Genomic DNA, 14604 nt, shown 5'->3' on the forward strand with positions numbered 1-14604 from the left:
TACAGATTTTTATTCAGGTTGCAAGTGTTTAAGAGTGTGACATCTAATATTGACCTAATCACCCAATTTTATTAAATTGGAAATGTCACTAAAAATAAATTATGTTTTATTTATATTGATGGTTAATAACAAATCTGGTTGTATAATGTGTTTTCACCTTAAGCACATTCTGGAAAATGTGCTGAAAAGGATAGACCAATGTTTTCCAGCCAAGTGGGATTCACTCTTTGCCTTAGTCTTGGTGGAAGTTGGAGAGCAATAGGGTAGTAGAGTCTTTGCACTTCTGTGGAGGTAGGGTTCCTGAATGTACCACGGAACAGCTGAGGTTGGAAGGAATCACTGGAAATTGTCTGCCCTCTCTGCAGCGAGGGAGGAGTAATCTAGTTGACCCTCAAAGCACGGTGAACTAGAGCAGGTTTCCCAGGACTGTGTCCAGTAAGGATTTTTATATCTCGAAAGGTGGAAACTCCACAGTGTCTTGAGGCAACCTGTTGCAGTGTTGAACCACCTTTAGAGTAAAAAGGATTTATATTCAAGTATAATTTCCCTTGCTTCAGCTTTTGACCATTGTGTAGTGTCCCGTTTCCTGACCAGTACTGAGAAGATCTGGCTCTGACTTCTTTACACCTTCACAAAAATATTACACATACTGCCCTTGAACCTCCAGGCTAAACAATGGCAGTTTTTCAGCCTCTCCTGATTTGTAAAGAAGCAAACTTGCAGAACTATGGGTGCTACTGCTGTGCACCCTTTGCTAATGTCAAATTTGTGTCCTACCCTTGAAAAAGCTATTAATTAGAATACTAGGCATTCTGTCCTAGGACTTGATAGGAAAATAGACTATTTGAGAAGCCGAATTCTTTTTCCATAAAAATATAGAAGGTGCACAGAAGCTGTTATTCTTCGCACTGTTGCATTGGGGAGCTTTGGGCAGCTTTTATCTTGTGTTGGACAAGGAGTTAACTAACTGTGTAACAATTAGAGCATTTTCCTCCATCTTCAGTAGATTTAGAGGTTTTGTAATGTTATTATGCTGTTAGCGATCATGTATAGACACTACATAGACACTGCTAGCAACTCTATGTGAGCAAATATTCCTAATAAATAAAAGCTAATAACCTTCAATATAATTTATTTTTAAAAGCATAAAGAGTGCAGACCTTGAATTTTTCAAAATCCTCCTTTTATTGCGTCTGTCATTTTTTTAATCTATGACAATAAGATGGTTTTCATTCTTAAAAACTACAACATACCCATTTTATAGGGTGTGCATTCTGACAGTGCCCTATGAAGTAAGGGGAACTACTAGTTCATTCTTACTTGCAGAGATCTGAAACAGAGGTTACACATAGTGAAGATGGCAGAGGAAGTCTGCTAAGAGGAGTCCTTTGGCATCCAGGGATCTAGTGCTTTCATTAATAGGCCTTTCTGTATTCTTTCCATTTTGCTATATAATGTGTGTTTTAAATACTATGTTTCTGTAGTGTGCACTTCAGTCATTGGAGTTCTGTGTGTTTTTAATTACTGGAAACAATTAATTTTGCTGCTGTAACAACAGATAAAGTAAAATATTTGGTAAACTGATGATATTTTGTCTATCTTCAGGAACTTCAAGAACAGCTAAAGATTACTGCTTTTAAAGACTTGGTGATTAGAGACAGAGAGTTGACTGGAGCACTCATTGCTTCTCTCATAAACTGTTACATCAGAGATAATGCTGCTGTGGATGGCATAATTGCCCATTTGCAAGATATCTGTCCTCTTCTTTATAGCACTGATGATGCTGTGTGTTCCAAGGTAAGTGCACTTCCAGATTTTACAACACCAAAACACAACTTCAGAACATGTTCACACGAGGTAAGTTGGACAGCTTGTAAGTCATTATGCTCAAGTATTTTCAGAAGCACAAAAAACAATGAAGGCGAGAAGTCGTGGGAATATTTGTGTCTTTCAATTGATTAATGCTGAACATTACATGAAAATTATTTGAAGCATTTGTAGTGATTTGTAATGTTCATAGAGTCTCTACTTTTAATCTGATGTGTATCTGTCTTCGTATGTCGATAAAATATTTTCTTATTTCAGTTTTCCTCAGCATAGGGTCTTGGGTTTTGTCCGTTGCATAGTGGAATTTGTAAAAGATAATTGTGTTTAGTTTAATGGAATTTGTAAGAGATAATTGGGTTTAAGACTTTTGGTCTTTGAAGGTTTTCAAATAAATTTGAAATAAGGAACCGGTGAGAAGAGAATGGGGAACCCCTTGGTTAAGTCTTCAGCCCTTCTCTCTACTGCTGTTGTAGTCTTTCTGCTGGAAACTTAGTGACCAGAGAATGCTTTTGAGAGGATGATGTTTCTACTGTTTCAGCTTTGAAGTTTGGAATAATAACTCATTGACAGTATCCATTTGGATATATATCTGGTATTCATTATGTGCCCTTGTGAATAATTTCCATTTTTCCATGATTTGTCTCTAGGCAAATGAACTTCTTCAGCGCTCTCGACAGGCGCAGAGCAAAATGGAAAAAGAGAAGATGCTGAGAGAGTCACTGAAAGAGTACCAGAAGATCAGCAACCAAGTAGACCTTGCTAATGTTTGTGCACAATATAGGCAGGGTAAGAGCCAGTTACTGATCATGTTCTGTCAAATAGTTTCTGTAGTGTCCTTTCATGCCATCTTCTTTTCTGTTTGTTTTGTTTACCAACTTTCAACTCCTTTTACCATAAACAGTTAGTTAACAACCCTTAGAATTAAACTGTGCCAGCCTGTTTTTTTAAAGCCTTTCTAGAGTTCACTAACCAACCAAAAAACCCATTTCTATATTAAAATATTCCCACAAACTTATTTAATATTGCAGTGTCCATTTGTTTCATATATGTGGTTATAATATTTTTAGGACAGTTTTTGGGCTGTATGTAAGCAGATGGTTTCAGGTAAGTTTTTATACCAAATAAGCTGTTGGAAAGATGGTTTTGAACCCTGTTCAGTGCAGTAGAAGCTAGTACATAATTTAAATATAGATGTAACTGTTGTAACAGTCAAGATTTGGGCCTCTGTACAGTGTTACACATTGTTCAGGACATTCTGATGTAACTTCATATCCAAGTTCAAACTTGCATGTAAGTCACACAGCTTGGGTACAGGTGTAAACCTCTATATGATACAGAACAGAGTGAATAGTGTTTATTTTTTCTTGCTTGCTAAATCAATAGTGGTTGATGTCACCATTTTGTTGTAGATTTACTACAATAATGAACAGTGATATTTGTTTTGATTTTTTCCTAGTGCGTTTCTATGAGGGAGTAGTAGAACTCTGTCTTACAGCTGCTGAGAAGAAAGATCCCCAAGGTCTGGGCCTTCATTTCTATAAAAATGGAGAGCCAGAAGAGGATGTTGTTGGACTCCAAGCTTTTCAAGAGAGGCAAGTTTTCAGGATAATTTATTATCATTATATGGAGTGCTTTATTTCAAGTGACTGGAAAAGGAGCTCTTTCAGGGAAGTTGTGTAAGGTAATAACAAACAAGCATTTTATGATAAGGGACACAATAGAAATGTTTTTATCCAGTATGCTCCCCTTTATTGTTATTAATATAGCACCAACTTAATAAGGAATTATCTGAAATGATAGATGCAGAAAACATTGGGATCTGAACGTTACAGAAATACTTGTTAGCAATATGAATGAGAATAAACTAGATTGTGACAACTATCTTAAAATGATCTATGACATTTTTCAATTTTAGTAGCTGTCTACAAAGTCATACAATAACAACACTTGAGAATAATCTTTCATAGACAGTTGCAATGAAAATTATGAGACTTTTCTTTTGCTCTGTTTACAGATTGAACAGCTACAAGTGTATCACTGACACCCTTCAAGAGTTAGTGAATCAAAGTAAAGCTGCTCCTCAATCTCCCAGTGTACCCAAAAAGCCAGGTCCTCCAGTGCTGTCATCTGACCCCAACATGCTAAGCAATGAAGAAGCAGGGCACCATGTAAGAAACTCACAAAAAAGTCATGGCTGCACTCCAGAAAATAGTGTGATATGAAGGGGTATAGAATTTATTGTTCTAATAAAATTATGGATTCGTTCAAAGTGAAGATTTGCCATGAATTGGCTTCTCTGTCTAGAGAATCTGTAGAAATGATGACACACAAATAACATGTACTGAAGTATTGTCGCATAGGAATTCAGTGCTTAATGTAATGTAACCACATGTGGAATAAGAGCTTTGACCTTTCTCTCCCTTAGTTCGAACAAATGCTAAAGCTGGCTCAGCGTTCAACAGATGAACTCTTCAGTATTGCACTTTACAACTGGTTGATACAAGCTGACTTGGCGGACAAACTGTTACAGGTGAGCTCATCTACAGACAACGAACTAGAAGAGTTAATTGTAATAATGCAAGTGCTTTAAAGAAACAAGGAAGAGCAAGAGTATAAATGTTATCTCTATGATTTCTGCAGGTTACTGCCCCCTTCTTGGAACCTTACCTCGTGCGGATGACCAAGATTGACCAAAACAAAGTTCGCTATATGGATTTACTGTGGAGATACTTTGAGAAGAACAGGAATTTTAGTAATGCTGCCAGAGTCTTGGCTAAGTTGGCTGACCTGCATAGGTATGGATTATGTGCGATCTATTGCATATACTGAGGTAACTAGGTAAAAATCAAACAAACTAAAATCAAGACCTTATGTGTAGGTATCTTAAGAAAAGGCCAAGGACAAGAAAATGCCAATGCCCAAGGAGGTTTTCTAAAAAAATGTAATAGAATATATTAGTTTTGAATCCAGACAGTTATTGGAAAGAAATTGTAATGTTTATTTTATGTATTATTACATGAGTTTGCAATGTATTTTGTGTTGTAAGTACCATATATTAAGTGGTCATTTCTTACACAGATTTTTATAATGCAATAGTTTAACTGGATCAATGAGTTAAGAAGTACATTAGAACTGAGCCTGCAACAAAGGTGGGGCTACATGGATGGATCGTATCCTGCACAATTTAGTAAAATGAGGAAAAGCCACATGCTAATTCCCAGGATCAAGTTAAAATATAACTAATCCTCAAATAATTATATAAAGTACCCATCCTGTTTTGAATATTTGTTTTGCAGCACAGAAATTTCTCTTCAGCAGCGTCTTGAATACATTGCACGTGCCATTTTGAGTGCCAAAAGTTCCACGGCCATATCCTCTATAGCTGCAGATGGTGAATTCCTACATGAACTGGAAGAGAAAATGGAAGTAAGAAAAAAAATTAAGCTACACCGTACATGCATTATTTCACTTTGTCTCATTGGCACATGACATTTTTATTACCAGTTCTGATTTCTGTGCTGTCTTCCTGACATGGCAAAGTTATGCAGTTGATAGATAATAATGATATGATATGATAATAGATTCAATGGTGTGAGGCAGTAACATTTCTGCATTTAAGTAAGTTAAAGTTTATTCTGGGTGTATTCTTAAACTCTGATTAAATTCCTTCAGACTTGAAATACTGTATTTTCCATTTTAAACAAGGTTGCAGGGATCCAGCTTCAAATACAAGAAACATTACAGCGACAGTATTCCCATCATTCTTCAGTACAAGACGCAATCTCCCAACTTGATGCTGAGCTGATGGATATAACCAAGGTGATTGAAATTTCCCTGTGTTAAAATTCAGTTTATCAAATTTTTTTGGGAAAAAGTGTTTTGCAAAGAATGATCCTATGTTGACTAGGAAAAGTAATAGACAATTTAGCATTCCTGCTTTCACAATGTCTGTTACCCTACACTGTCGTTTTCTGTATTTTGATAGTCTTTCAGTCTTCAGTACCTTAATTTCCTTTACATGTTCATCTTCTTTATTAAGTCTCTTCATTTGTTGGTAAAATTGTGGAAAATTTAACGGTTTGAATTTTAACTTCATATAAAATTTGGAATTCTGTTTAAGAAGTGAAACTAAATGTAGCAAAAAAAATTTAGTGATTGACAACAATTACTTAAGTTGCACTTCAGCTAATCGAATGTCTACCACACAAGGAACAGCTGACTTTTAGAATTTCCTTTTTAACCTAAATGAAATATAAAGCCTGGTAATTTTAATTTCAGCTTTATGGAGAATTTGCTGACCCTTTTAAGCTCTCGGAGTGCAAGCTTGCAATTATACATTGTGCAGGTCATTCTGACCCTATCTTGGTGCAGACTCTCTGGCAAGAAATCATTGAAAAAGGTAGGTCTTAGTGGACTAGGAGTGGTACAAGCTAGAACTATAGGAAAGTGGTACAGTTATAGCTTTTAAAACTGAGTGTGCTGCTACTGTTATGCTGTCCAAGTGAGATGCATCTTTTTTGGACTATTCTGTAATATGTTTCTTTAGTGTAGTTAACTAGTAATTAATTAACATTATTACCTTTGGTTTGTGTGCCTAAAGGACAGAAAAGTGATATTTTTACATATATGTCGAGTATATTGTGCATAAGGCTTGAATAATCACATTGCAGATAACATTTCAAAAGTTGTTTCATTCCGTGATGCCATTATATGTAAACTTCAGAATATGTGTGAAATTCTGTCTGAAGATTTCACTGCTAAGAAATTGTAATAAAAATGTTAAGTGTAAATTAAATGTTAAAATGTAAATAAATTTATAATGACAAAAATTTAAAAATCCTCAGAGAATTCTGCATGCATAATGTTGACAGGAGTGGAAGTGTAAGGTTTCTGTCCATTTATAGAGAAACAGAGTAGTGGGCACAGCTCTGCAAGCTTGGCCTCTCAGCTGTGACGATCTTTTACCATGAGTTAGTAATTCACTCTCCCTTCCTGTTTGGTTGGTTTGTGGGTTTTTTTGCCTTGGATTTTGGGCTCGAATTTGCCATTGTGCAAACAACATCGACAGGGTTTTGAGGGAAAAGCTATGTGGTAGTGAGTTTGTTGTGGGGTTTGGGCATGTGCTTTTATTTGGTTGTGTTTTAAGTAGATTTGCATGGAACTTCAATGAAATGTAAACACATGTGAATATACACTAGAAAAAGTTGTATTTTCACTTCCATGTGCTGATTTTGTATTGACAGTAGTCTTTTCTAAAGTTCTCTCTAAATGTTTTCTTTCCACTTTCAGAATTGAGCGACAGTGTATCTCTGAGCCCTGCTGACAGAATGCAAGCACTTTGTCTGAAGTTGACACTGCTTGGAAAGATATATGCTGGCACACCTCGTTACTTTCCTTTAGGCAAGTTGTTTAGCCTGCATACTGAATAAGCATACATGTTAAGTGAATGGGTTTCAGCTTTCTTTTTAACCTTTTAACAAAGTTTTAAACTAAGAAATTTCTGTCTTTTTTAATCCTAAAAGAATCAGGAAGTAAATGAAGTTTAGATGGCAGTAGCATTTTATATGGCTGTGCAGATCCCATTTTAGAAAGTAGTAAAGTTTGTTTCTATCAAAATGCAACATAAAAATGTGTATTTATATATAAAATTAGATTTTAGGCAACCATATTTATCTGCTATCTCTTGAAATAGCTGCTGCTGTCTGAAGGGGCAAATTCTGAAAACAGAATTCAGGAAATTTCTGGATACTTTTTGGAGTTTTGGCTTTTGAGATCCTCACACGTTTTGACAACTTGGTGTTATATAAAAACATAGCAAATGTATTGTTCAGCATTCAATCTTCTTTTCTAATACTAAACTACTGTGCAACAACATTCAGTGTGAATATTTAGTGCTAAACAATACACTGTTAATTGTTATTGATACTAAAACCTGATAAAAGCTCCAGTAGTGTTGCTGGCTGTTCTAGCAAATGTAATGGTAGTATGTGTTTTGTGCTGAAACAAAAATGAATGAATTTTTTCTTGACAGCATAGTTGCATGGCAAAACTGTAACAAAATCCTTAGCGTGAGTAATCCCTGCCATGCCTCGCTGATAGCCTAATACCATCTTTGGAGGTAGTTAAGTTTTGTGTAGCCTTCCCTCAGTGTAGACTGAGGGAACCTGTTCCATGTGCTTCACAGGAGAAAGGTGTGGAAGAGAGAAGAATTAACCTTGAATAAATGACTTTTAAATGCCTTTCTTTGATAGACTCCCATTAACAAGTTGGAATCTAAATATTCCCTTTCTTTTTGTCCTCCAGATTTTTTAGTGCAGTTTCTAGAACAACAGGTCTGCTCTTTGAACTGGGATGTAGGTTTTGTAACATACTCCATGCAAGAAATTGGAGTGCCCTTGCAAAGGCTGCTTGAAGTATATGACCAACTGTTTAAAGCACGGGTAAGGAAAATAGCACAAAAGAGAAATCCTGTTTTCAACAACTATAAGGTCTGTCTTTAGTGGGAAACATAAAGTAATGTAAGGTGGAATATAGTCAAATATCATGTTCATAGTTTTGCTTTCTTTACTTAAAGACTCTTAAAGCTGCATTTTCCCCTCCTGTTGGTTTTATTCATTTCAATCCTAGAGCATGAGGAAAATTTTTAGTTCTTTTACTCCACCTAGAGCAGATTTAGGATGAAATAGAATTCTTACATTGCAGAAGGAACAGCATCTATTGAACACATTAATTTTGTTTTCTAATAATGATTAAAATTTGCTGTATTACTGCAGCTTGTCTGATCAATTGGTGTAATAAACAAAGAGAATTGATTAGCTTCTTTTTACCCAGATTCCTAGGAATTCAGAACTTTTTATAATCTATTATGTTACAGACTGTTTAGTAATGGAAAACTGAGTTAAATTAATGTATGTTTTAGTACTTAAAATACTACTTTAATATAGATATAATGTAGATTAAGATAATTACCACAGCTGGCACTTTGTGTACACACCACACACTTTTTTTTTCTTGTGTCCTTACTGTTTTTGTCCTTAATATTTTGGATTTTTTTTTTTAGGACCCATATTGGAATAGAATGAAAAAGCCTTTACACCTCTTAGAATGTATTCATGTATTACTATCAGGATACGTACAGGATCCAAGCAGAGTAGCTATGAGGTAAGAAGGGCAACTATATCCTAAGAAAAAGTGGAAGATATAAAATACTCTAAAATACTGCATTTCAACAATCCCCAAAGCTTTTCTTCTTTTCTTTTGGGTGAATTTAGTATTTTATTCCTAGCAGTGATTACTGGCACTGGCACTCTTCATTCAAAACCATTTGTTAGAAACTTTTAGGGTTCTCCATATAAACTGCCACAACAAAGTTAATTTTCTTCACTTCACTGAAGATCTATGAGGAATTGAGAGGATTATTTTGTAAATTTTTGGCAACATACTTCAAGGAGTATTACAGAAAAATTTGAGGCAATGTGGGAAAAGTGGGAGGAAAATCAGAATTGGGCATTTTGTGACTAAAAAATGAACTTTTTCGTGTTGAAATTCTAGAAGCTCTGAGTTATTCTGGAAAAGAGAAGACTAAACAGTGGGATAGATCTTTCCAAATTGTTTATAAGAGGTTGATGATGAAGCAGTCTCCAAGACTAAAATTCAGCTTAGTTCACACCAGGCAAAAATTTGGGTGTAATATTAAAAAAAGTTTCCAGTGAAAAAATAGCTAAGTATTTGAATAAGTTGCCTGGATATCATCTCTAGCTTTGACAATTTTTGTTTGAATAGGCGAACTTCAATTTGAGCTTCAGTCAGAGCTATCTTGTCTCAAAAATAATGAGCAGAACTAGGCAAAGTCTTCATAAATCTTCTAAACATAAATGTTTTTATTCTTTTGAAAATATGCATGTAAATATCCCCTGTCCACATACAGTTTACCTCTATCTTTTCTCACTTGATCAAGCTTCCATGATTTGCCAATTTAAATACACTAATTTATTAGAATACCTAAATTGAGATTTGACTCTAATTTATTTAAATTGCTATCTAAATTAGTAACTAATACATTGACTGTATTCATATCTAAAGTAGTATCTAAATATTAAATATTTCACATTGCTAATAACTGTATCGTGTTTTAGAGTTTATATTTAATATCCAATAAGAAGTAATGGTTCATTTATTTTCCCATTATGCCGTAGTCACAAGCATTAGATTTCAAAAATAATTTTTTCTAATAAATAGTTGAAAACTAAAAGTAGCTGACAGATATCTTCCTGATATGTTATTCCATTAAAACTCAAAGAATGCTCACTTTCTATTTCAGGTTAATTCTAATATACAGGAACAAAAAGGAGCTTGTTATTATTCTGTGTTCTTTTAACAGGCGGAGATTCACAAATGTTTGCTTGGATGCTGTCAGTTGCTACCTGGTTGAACTTCAGTCTATGAGCCCGACACTAATGGTTCAGACAACTATTGGGAATTTTAAATCTCTACAGGCCAAGTTAGAACGACTTCCCTGATTGACTAGTGCAGTAACAGAATCGTTAGTGCAGGTAATGTAAACTGCACTGAATCTCTGAAAGAGCAAATCCTCAGAAAAAAATCTTGAGGAAGTTGTTTCTCCTGCTGCAGTTTTCTATTATGTATTCATGCTATTCTAAAGGTATCTACAAAATGTAGAATGTAAATGTGACAAATGGAGTTTCTTTTACTACTACCATTTTTTTAACAAGAGAAAGCTTTTTTTTAATGTTGAAATAAAATACATTGTTTGATCTTTGCCTTGGGGATAAGAATATTTAGAAAATATTTTTACTTAAAGTAATGAGGAAAATCAGGATGCAAAATCTACTTGATAGTGTTTTGGAATTATCAAAACAAGAAATGACAACTGCAGAATGATGATAAAAGTGTATGTAGATGAGTCAGGTTGTAAATGTGGTCATACGGAGGAGTAATGATGCAGTCATAACTACAATAACAAAGATAATCATTATTTCATAACTGTCACTTTAAATACAGCCTGCCTCTCTAAATAGAACGTTTGGGATGAAGCTGCAGAAATTGGCAATCTAATTTTTATTGATAGTGAAAAAACTTTTAATATTGTTCATCAAATTATTTTCCCTATTCCATTCTAATAAAATGTTGTATCTGTTAAAATCAAATAAAGAAGTCATGAAATGACTTCTGCCTACTTTCCTTACATGCACTCAAACATCAAGTTGTGTATATTCCTAGACTCCCCTCACTTGACCTGCTGCCCATGCTTCTTTGGATGCAGCCCAGGACATGTTTGGCTTTCTGGGCTGTGAGTGCAGATGGCTAGGTCATGTCCAGCCTCTCATCTACCACCACCTACAAATCCTTCTCTCCAGGGCTCTCAATCTGTTCATCCCTCAGCCTGTGTTTATGCTGGTGGTTGCTCTGACCCAGGTGCAGCACCTTGCACTTGGCCTTGTTAAGCCTTATGAGATTCTCATGGTCCCAGTTCTCTAGGTTGTCCAGGTCCTTCTGGATGGCATCCCATCCTTCAGGTGTGTCAACAGCATCACTCACCTCAAGATATGCTGAGTGTGCACTCAATCCCTTTGTCCTTGTCATTGCTAAAGTACTAAATAACACCGGTCCCAACACAAGCCCCTGAGGGTCGTCACTTCCCATTGGGACTGAGCCATTGACCGCTATCCTCTGGGTGCAACATCCAACCATTTCTTACCCATCTCACAGCCTACCCATCAAATCCATCTTTCCAATTTAGAGAGAAGGCTGCTGTGGGGGACCATGTCAAAGGCTTTACAGAAGTCCAGATAAATGACATCTGTAGCCCTTTCCTTGTCCACTGATGCAGTCACTCCATCACAAAAGGTCACTAGGTTGGTGAAGCCATGCTGGCTGTTCTGAATCACCTCCCTGTTCTCCATGTGCCTTAGCATAGCTTCTGGGAGGATCTGTTCTGTGATTGTCCCAGGCACAGAGGTGAGGCTGACAGGTCACTAGTTCCCAGAATCATCCTTTCTACGCTTTTTAAAGATGGGAACAATTTTTGCCTCTTTCCAGTGCCTGGGACTTCACCTGACGGCCGTGACCTTTCAGATATCATGAAGAGTGGCTTGGGAACTACGGCCTGTTTCCTCAGGACTCTGTGATGCACCTCGTGGCTTCACATACCTGTAGAAGCTCTTTCTAATATTCTTTGCATCCTTTGACAAGGTTCAGTTCCAGCTTCTCCTTGGCCATCTTCACCTCATCCCTACGCAGCCGTACTTCATCTCTATACTCTTCCCAGGTACCCTGTCCTAGTTTCCAATGATTGTGCATTTGCTTCATTGCCTTTAGTCTTAGCACCAGTTCCCTACTCTGCCGTGCTGATTTCTTGCCTTCCTTGCCCAACTTCGTGCTTTTGGGGACTGCTAGCTCTTGTACCTTACAAAAAATCCATTAGCAGAGGGTGGTTTTAATCCATTGACTAATGGTTATGGGCTCAGCACGCTTCCACTGCTCCGCTCTGTTCCTCCTAGTGCCTCTAGAGGACATGGGACCCCCACCAAAGGGCCTTGAGTCCAGACAAGGGGAATGAAAAGTGCTGGAGAATGTGAGCATCAATCCCTCTACTCCTCACACGATAAATGAGTGCTCTACAGAGCCTTTTCTACAAGATCTGATTACTGTACTTTACTTAGAGTACATTTCTTTCGCTCTGAACTACGAGATGCATTCTGATGATTTTAAGCCAAAGAATGCACTCGGGGAAGTAATGTATAAATTAAAATGCATCTTTTTTTTACCTCTTTAGATCAAAATAAATGTGAAATATTACTATTAGCTTTTTTCCTTTGGTAGTGTTAAAATCTCCTAACAAAGTATTTACATAGAGGAAATCCTGTGTGTCCTGGGAAAAAGATTTGCATCTTTCCATATAAAATATACTATCTTTAGAGATTAGAAGTTACTTTCTGCTAATAGCTTTGTTTCACAACAAGGGTATCATGTGGATTTACCCTGGTTAAGTTAGTGCAGTTCTCTTCATACAAATGATGTCCACAGTCTTGCCTGATGTATTTGACTAAATTTCAATATTTACATGAAAGTATGTTGTTATTCTGTAATATATGTAAGCAGATTTCTATTCTCAGATCTGGAGAACTAACTGAAGAGTTGGGAACAGTCACAAGTCACAGACTGAAGGTTCAACTCTTCTGGGTTTTTTTTTCTCTAGTTAATAGAATAAGGATGCCTCTGGCAACATTACAAGTTTATCAAAGTAAGAGTATTTCAAAGTGTATCACAAATTACCTCTGATATTTTTCACATGACAGGAGGTAATTGCAGTGTAGACGTTACCTTTTGTTTTCATAACACTTGCTTAGCTCTCAGATGGAGAAAGGGTAGGTTCTGTTTCCCATTTTAAATCTGGAGGGATGTGAAAAGGTAAGATCAGAGGAGATGGGTGGGCTAATGCAGTAGATTAAATAAATAGTGACAATTAGAGGGAAGTAACTGACTAACATAAATGTGAACCAGTTGTCATTAACATTATGAACAAATGTATCATTACTTTTATTGGACTGTTGTCCTGCTGTGTTAGCGTTACTAATTCTCAGTCAAGACTGTGATTAAGGAAAGGTAGCGGAAGGTAGAAACGTGGCAGTTTGAAAGAACAGCTGCTCTAAGGGAATCAAGCACATTTCTTCAAAGTGCTGAAACAAAGTGACTGCTCACACAACTTGTATTTCACATTGTCATGAATTAATCTCATCTGGCAACCTCATCAGCCACTTGCTCACTCCCACACCCCCAGTCTTTTTAGGATCACAGAATGGTTTGTGTTGAAAGGGACCTTAGAGGTCAAATAGTTCAACTCCCCTAGGGACATCTTCAACTAGACCAGGTTTCTCAAAGCCCCATCCAACCTGGCCTTGAATGTTTCCAGCAATGGGGCAGCCACAACTCCTCTGGGTAACCTGTGCCAGTGCCTCCCCACCCTCAAAGCATTTCTTTGTAACATCTTATCTAAAATATTTCTCTCTTTGTTTAAAACCGTTCTCCCTTGTCCTGTCACTATCCACCCTTGTAAAAAGTCCCCCCCTCTTGTTTTTAAGCCCCTGTTTATTACTGAAAGGCTGCAATGAGGTCTCTCCAGAGCCTTCTCCAGGCTGGACAACCGCAGTCTATCTTCATAGGAGAGGTGCTCCAGCCCCCGATCATCGCTGCCCTCCTCTGGACCCGCTCTAACGGGTATATGTCCTTCCTGTGTTGGGAATCCCAAAGCTGGACGCAATGCTACAGGTGGGGTCTCACCAGGGCAGACTAGAGGCGCAGAATCACCTATGTCGTCCTGCTGGCTGCGCTGCTTTGGATGCAGCTCGGGATGCGGTTGGCTTTCTAGGCTGCGAGCGAGGCTCCCACCCAGCTTGCCAAGCCGGCGGGCTCAGAAGTGGAGGGGTAGCTGGCGGTTGTACGCTGAGCCTGGCTCAGGGAGGCAGAGGAAGATCTGCCCTTGTGCGGCGGGACCCTCCCACCTGGACCATCCCATCGGGACCATCCCTCCGGAGCCACGCGGGCGGGGGCAGAGCTGGGGCGGTGCTGCGGCTGCGCCCTGCGCTGGCCCGGCCCCGGCGGTTGCGGCGGCGCGGGGGGAGCGGGGCAGAGCGCGGGCTGTGGCTGCGGCCGGGGCTGGTGCCGGGGCCAGAGCCGGAGCCGGAGCCGCCAGGTCGGGGCTCTCCCAGCGCTGCCGCTCCGACGACTGTGCCGAGCGAGCATCGCTTTGGGCGCGCC

At 37.9% G+C, this 14604-nt stretch overlaps 1 protein-coding gene and 1 long non-coding RNA gene across 3 annotated transcripts in view; one reads left to right on the forward strand and one right to left on the reverse strand.

Annotated features, from left to right (window-relative positions):
- Positions 1-11013, forward strand: part of NUP155 (nucleoporin 155) — a 30513-nt gene extending 19500 nt beyond the window's left edge. For both annotated transcript variants that reach the window (XM_027709129.1, XM_027709130.1), the window contains 13 exons: positions 1606-1797; positions 2475-2613; positions 3284-3419; positions 3842-3995; positions 4253-4357; positions 4468-4622; positions 5124-5253; positions 5533-5646; positions 6106-6226; positions 7117-7227; positions 8131-8267; positions 8888-8988; positions 10208-11013. In XM_027709129.1, the coding sequence (XP_027564930.1) occupies positions 1606-1797; positions 2475-2613; positions 3284-3419; positions 3842-3995; positions 4253-4357; positions 4468-4622; positions 5124-5253; positions 5533-5646; positions 6106-6226; positions 7117-7227; positions 8131-8267; positions 8888-8988; positions 10208-10346 (1734 nt within the window). In that variant the 3' untranslated portion in view covers positions 10347-11013. The remainder of the gene's footprint in view (positions 1-1605; positions 1798-2474; positions 2614-3283; positions 3420-3841; positions 3996-4252; positions 4358-4467; positions 4623-5123; positions 5254-5532; positions 5647-6105; positions 6227-7116; positions 7228-8130; positions 8268-8887; positions 8989-10207) is intronic.
- LOC113981640 lies at positions 4752-14430 on the reverse strand. The gene is made up of 3 exons (XR_003538476.1): positions 14128-14430; positions 13171-13239; positions 4752-5235 (listed from the first exon to the last, which is right to left on the reverse strand). It is a non-coding gene; the product is annotated as an uncharacterized LOC113981640 (long non-coding RNA).
- Positions 14431-14604: the final 174 nt, after the last annotated feature.

The sequence above is a fragment of the Neopelma chrysocephalum genome, unplaced genomic scaffold (genome assembly GCF_003984885.1).
Source record: "Neopelma chrysocephalum unplaced genomic scaffold, ASM398488v2 Primary Assembly neopelma1_96688, whole genome shotgun sequence".
Taxonomy (NCBI): Eukaryota; Metazoa; Chordata; class Aves; order Passeriformes; family Pipridae; genus Neopelma; species Neopelma chrysocephalum.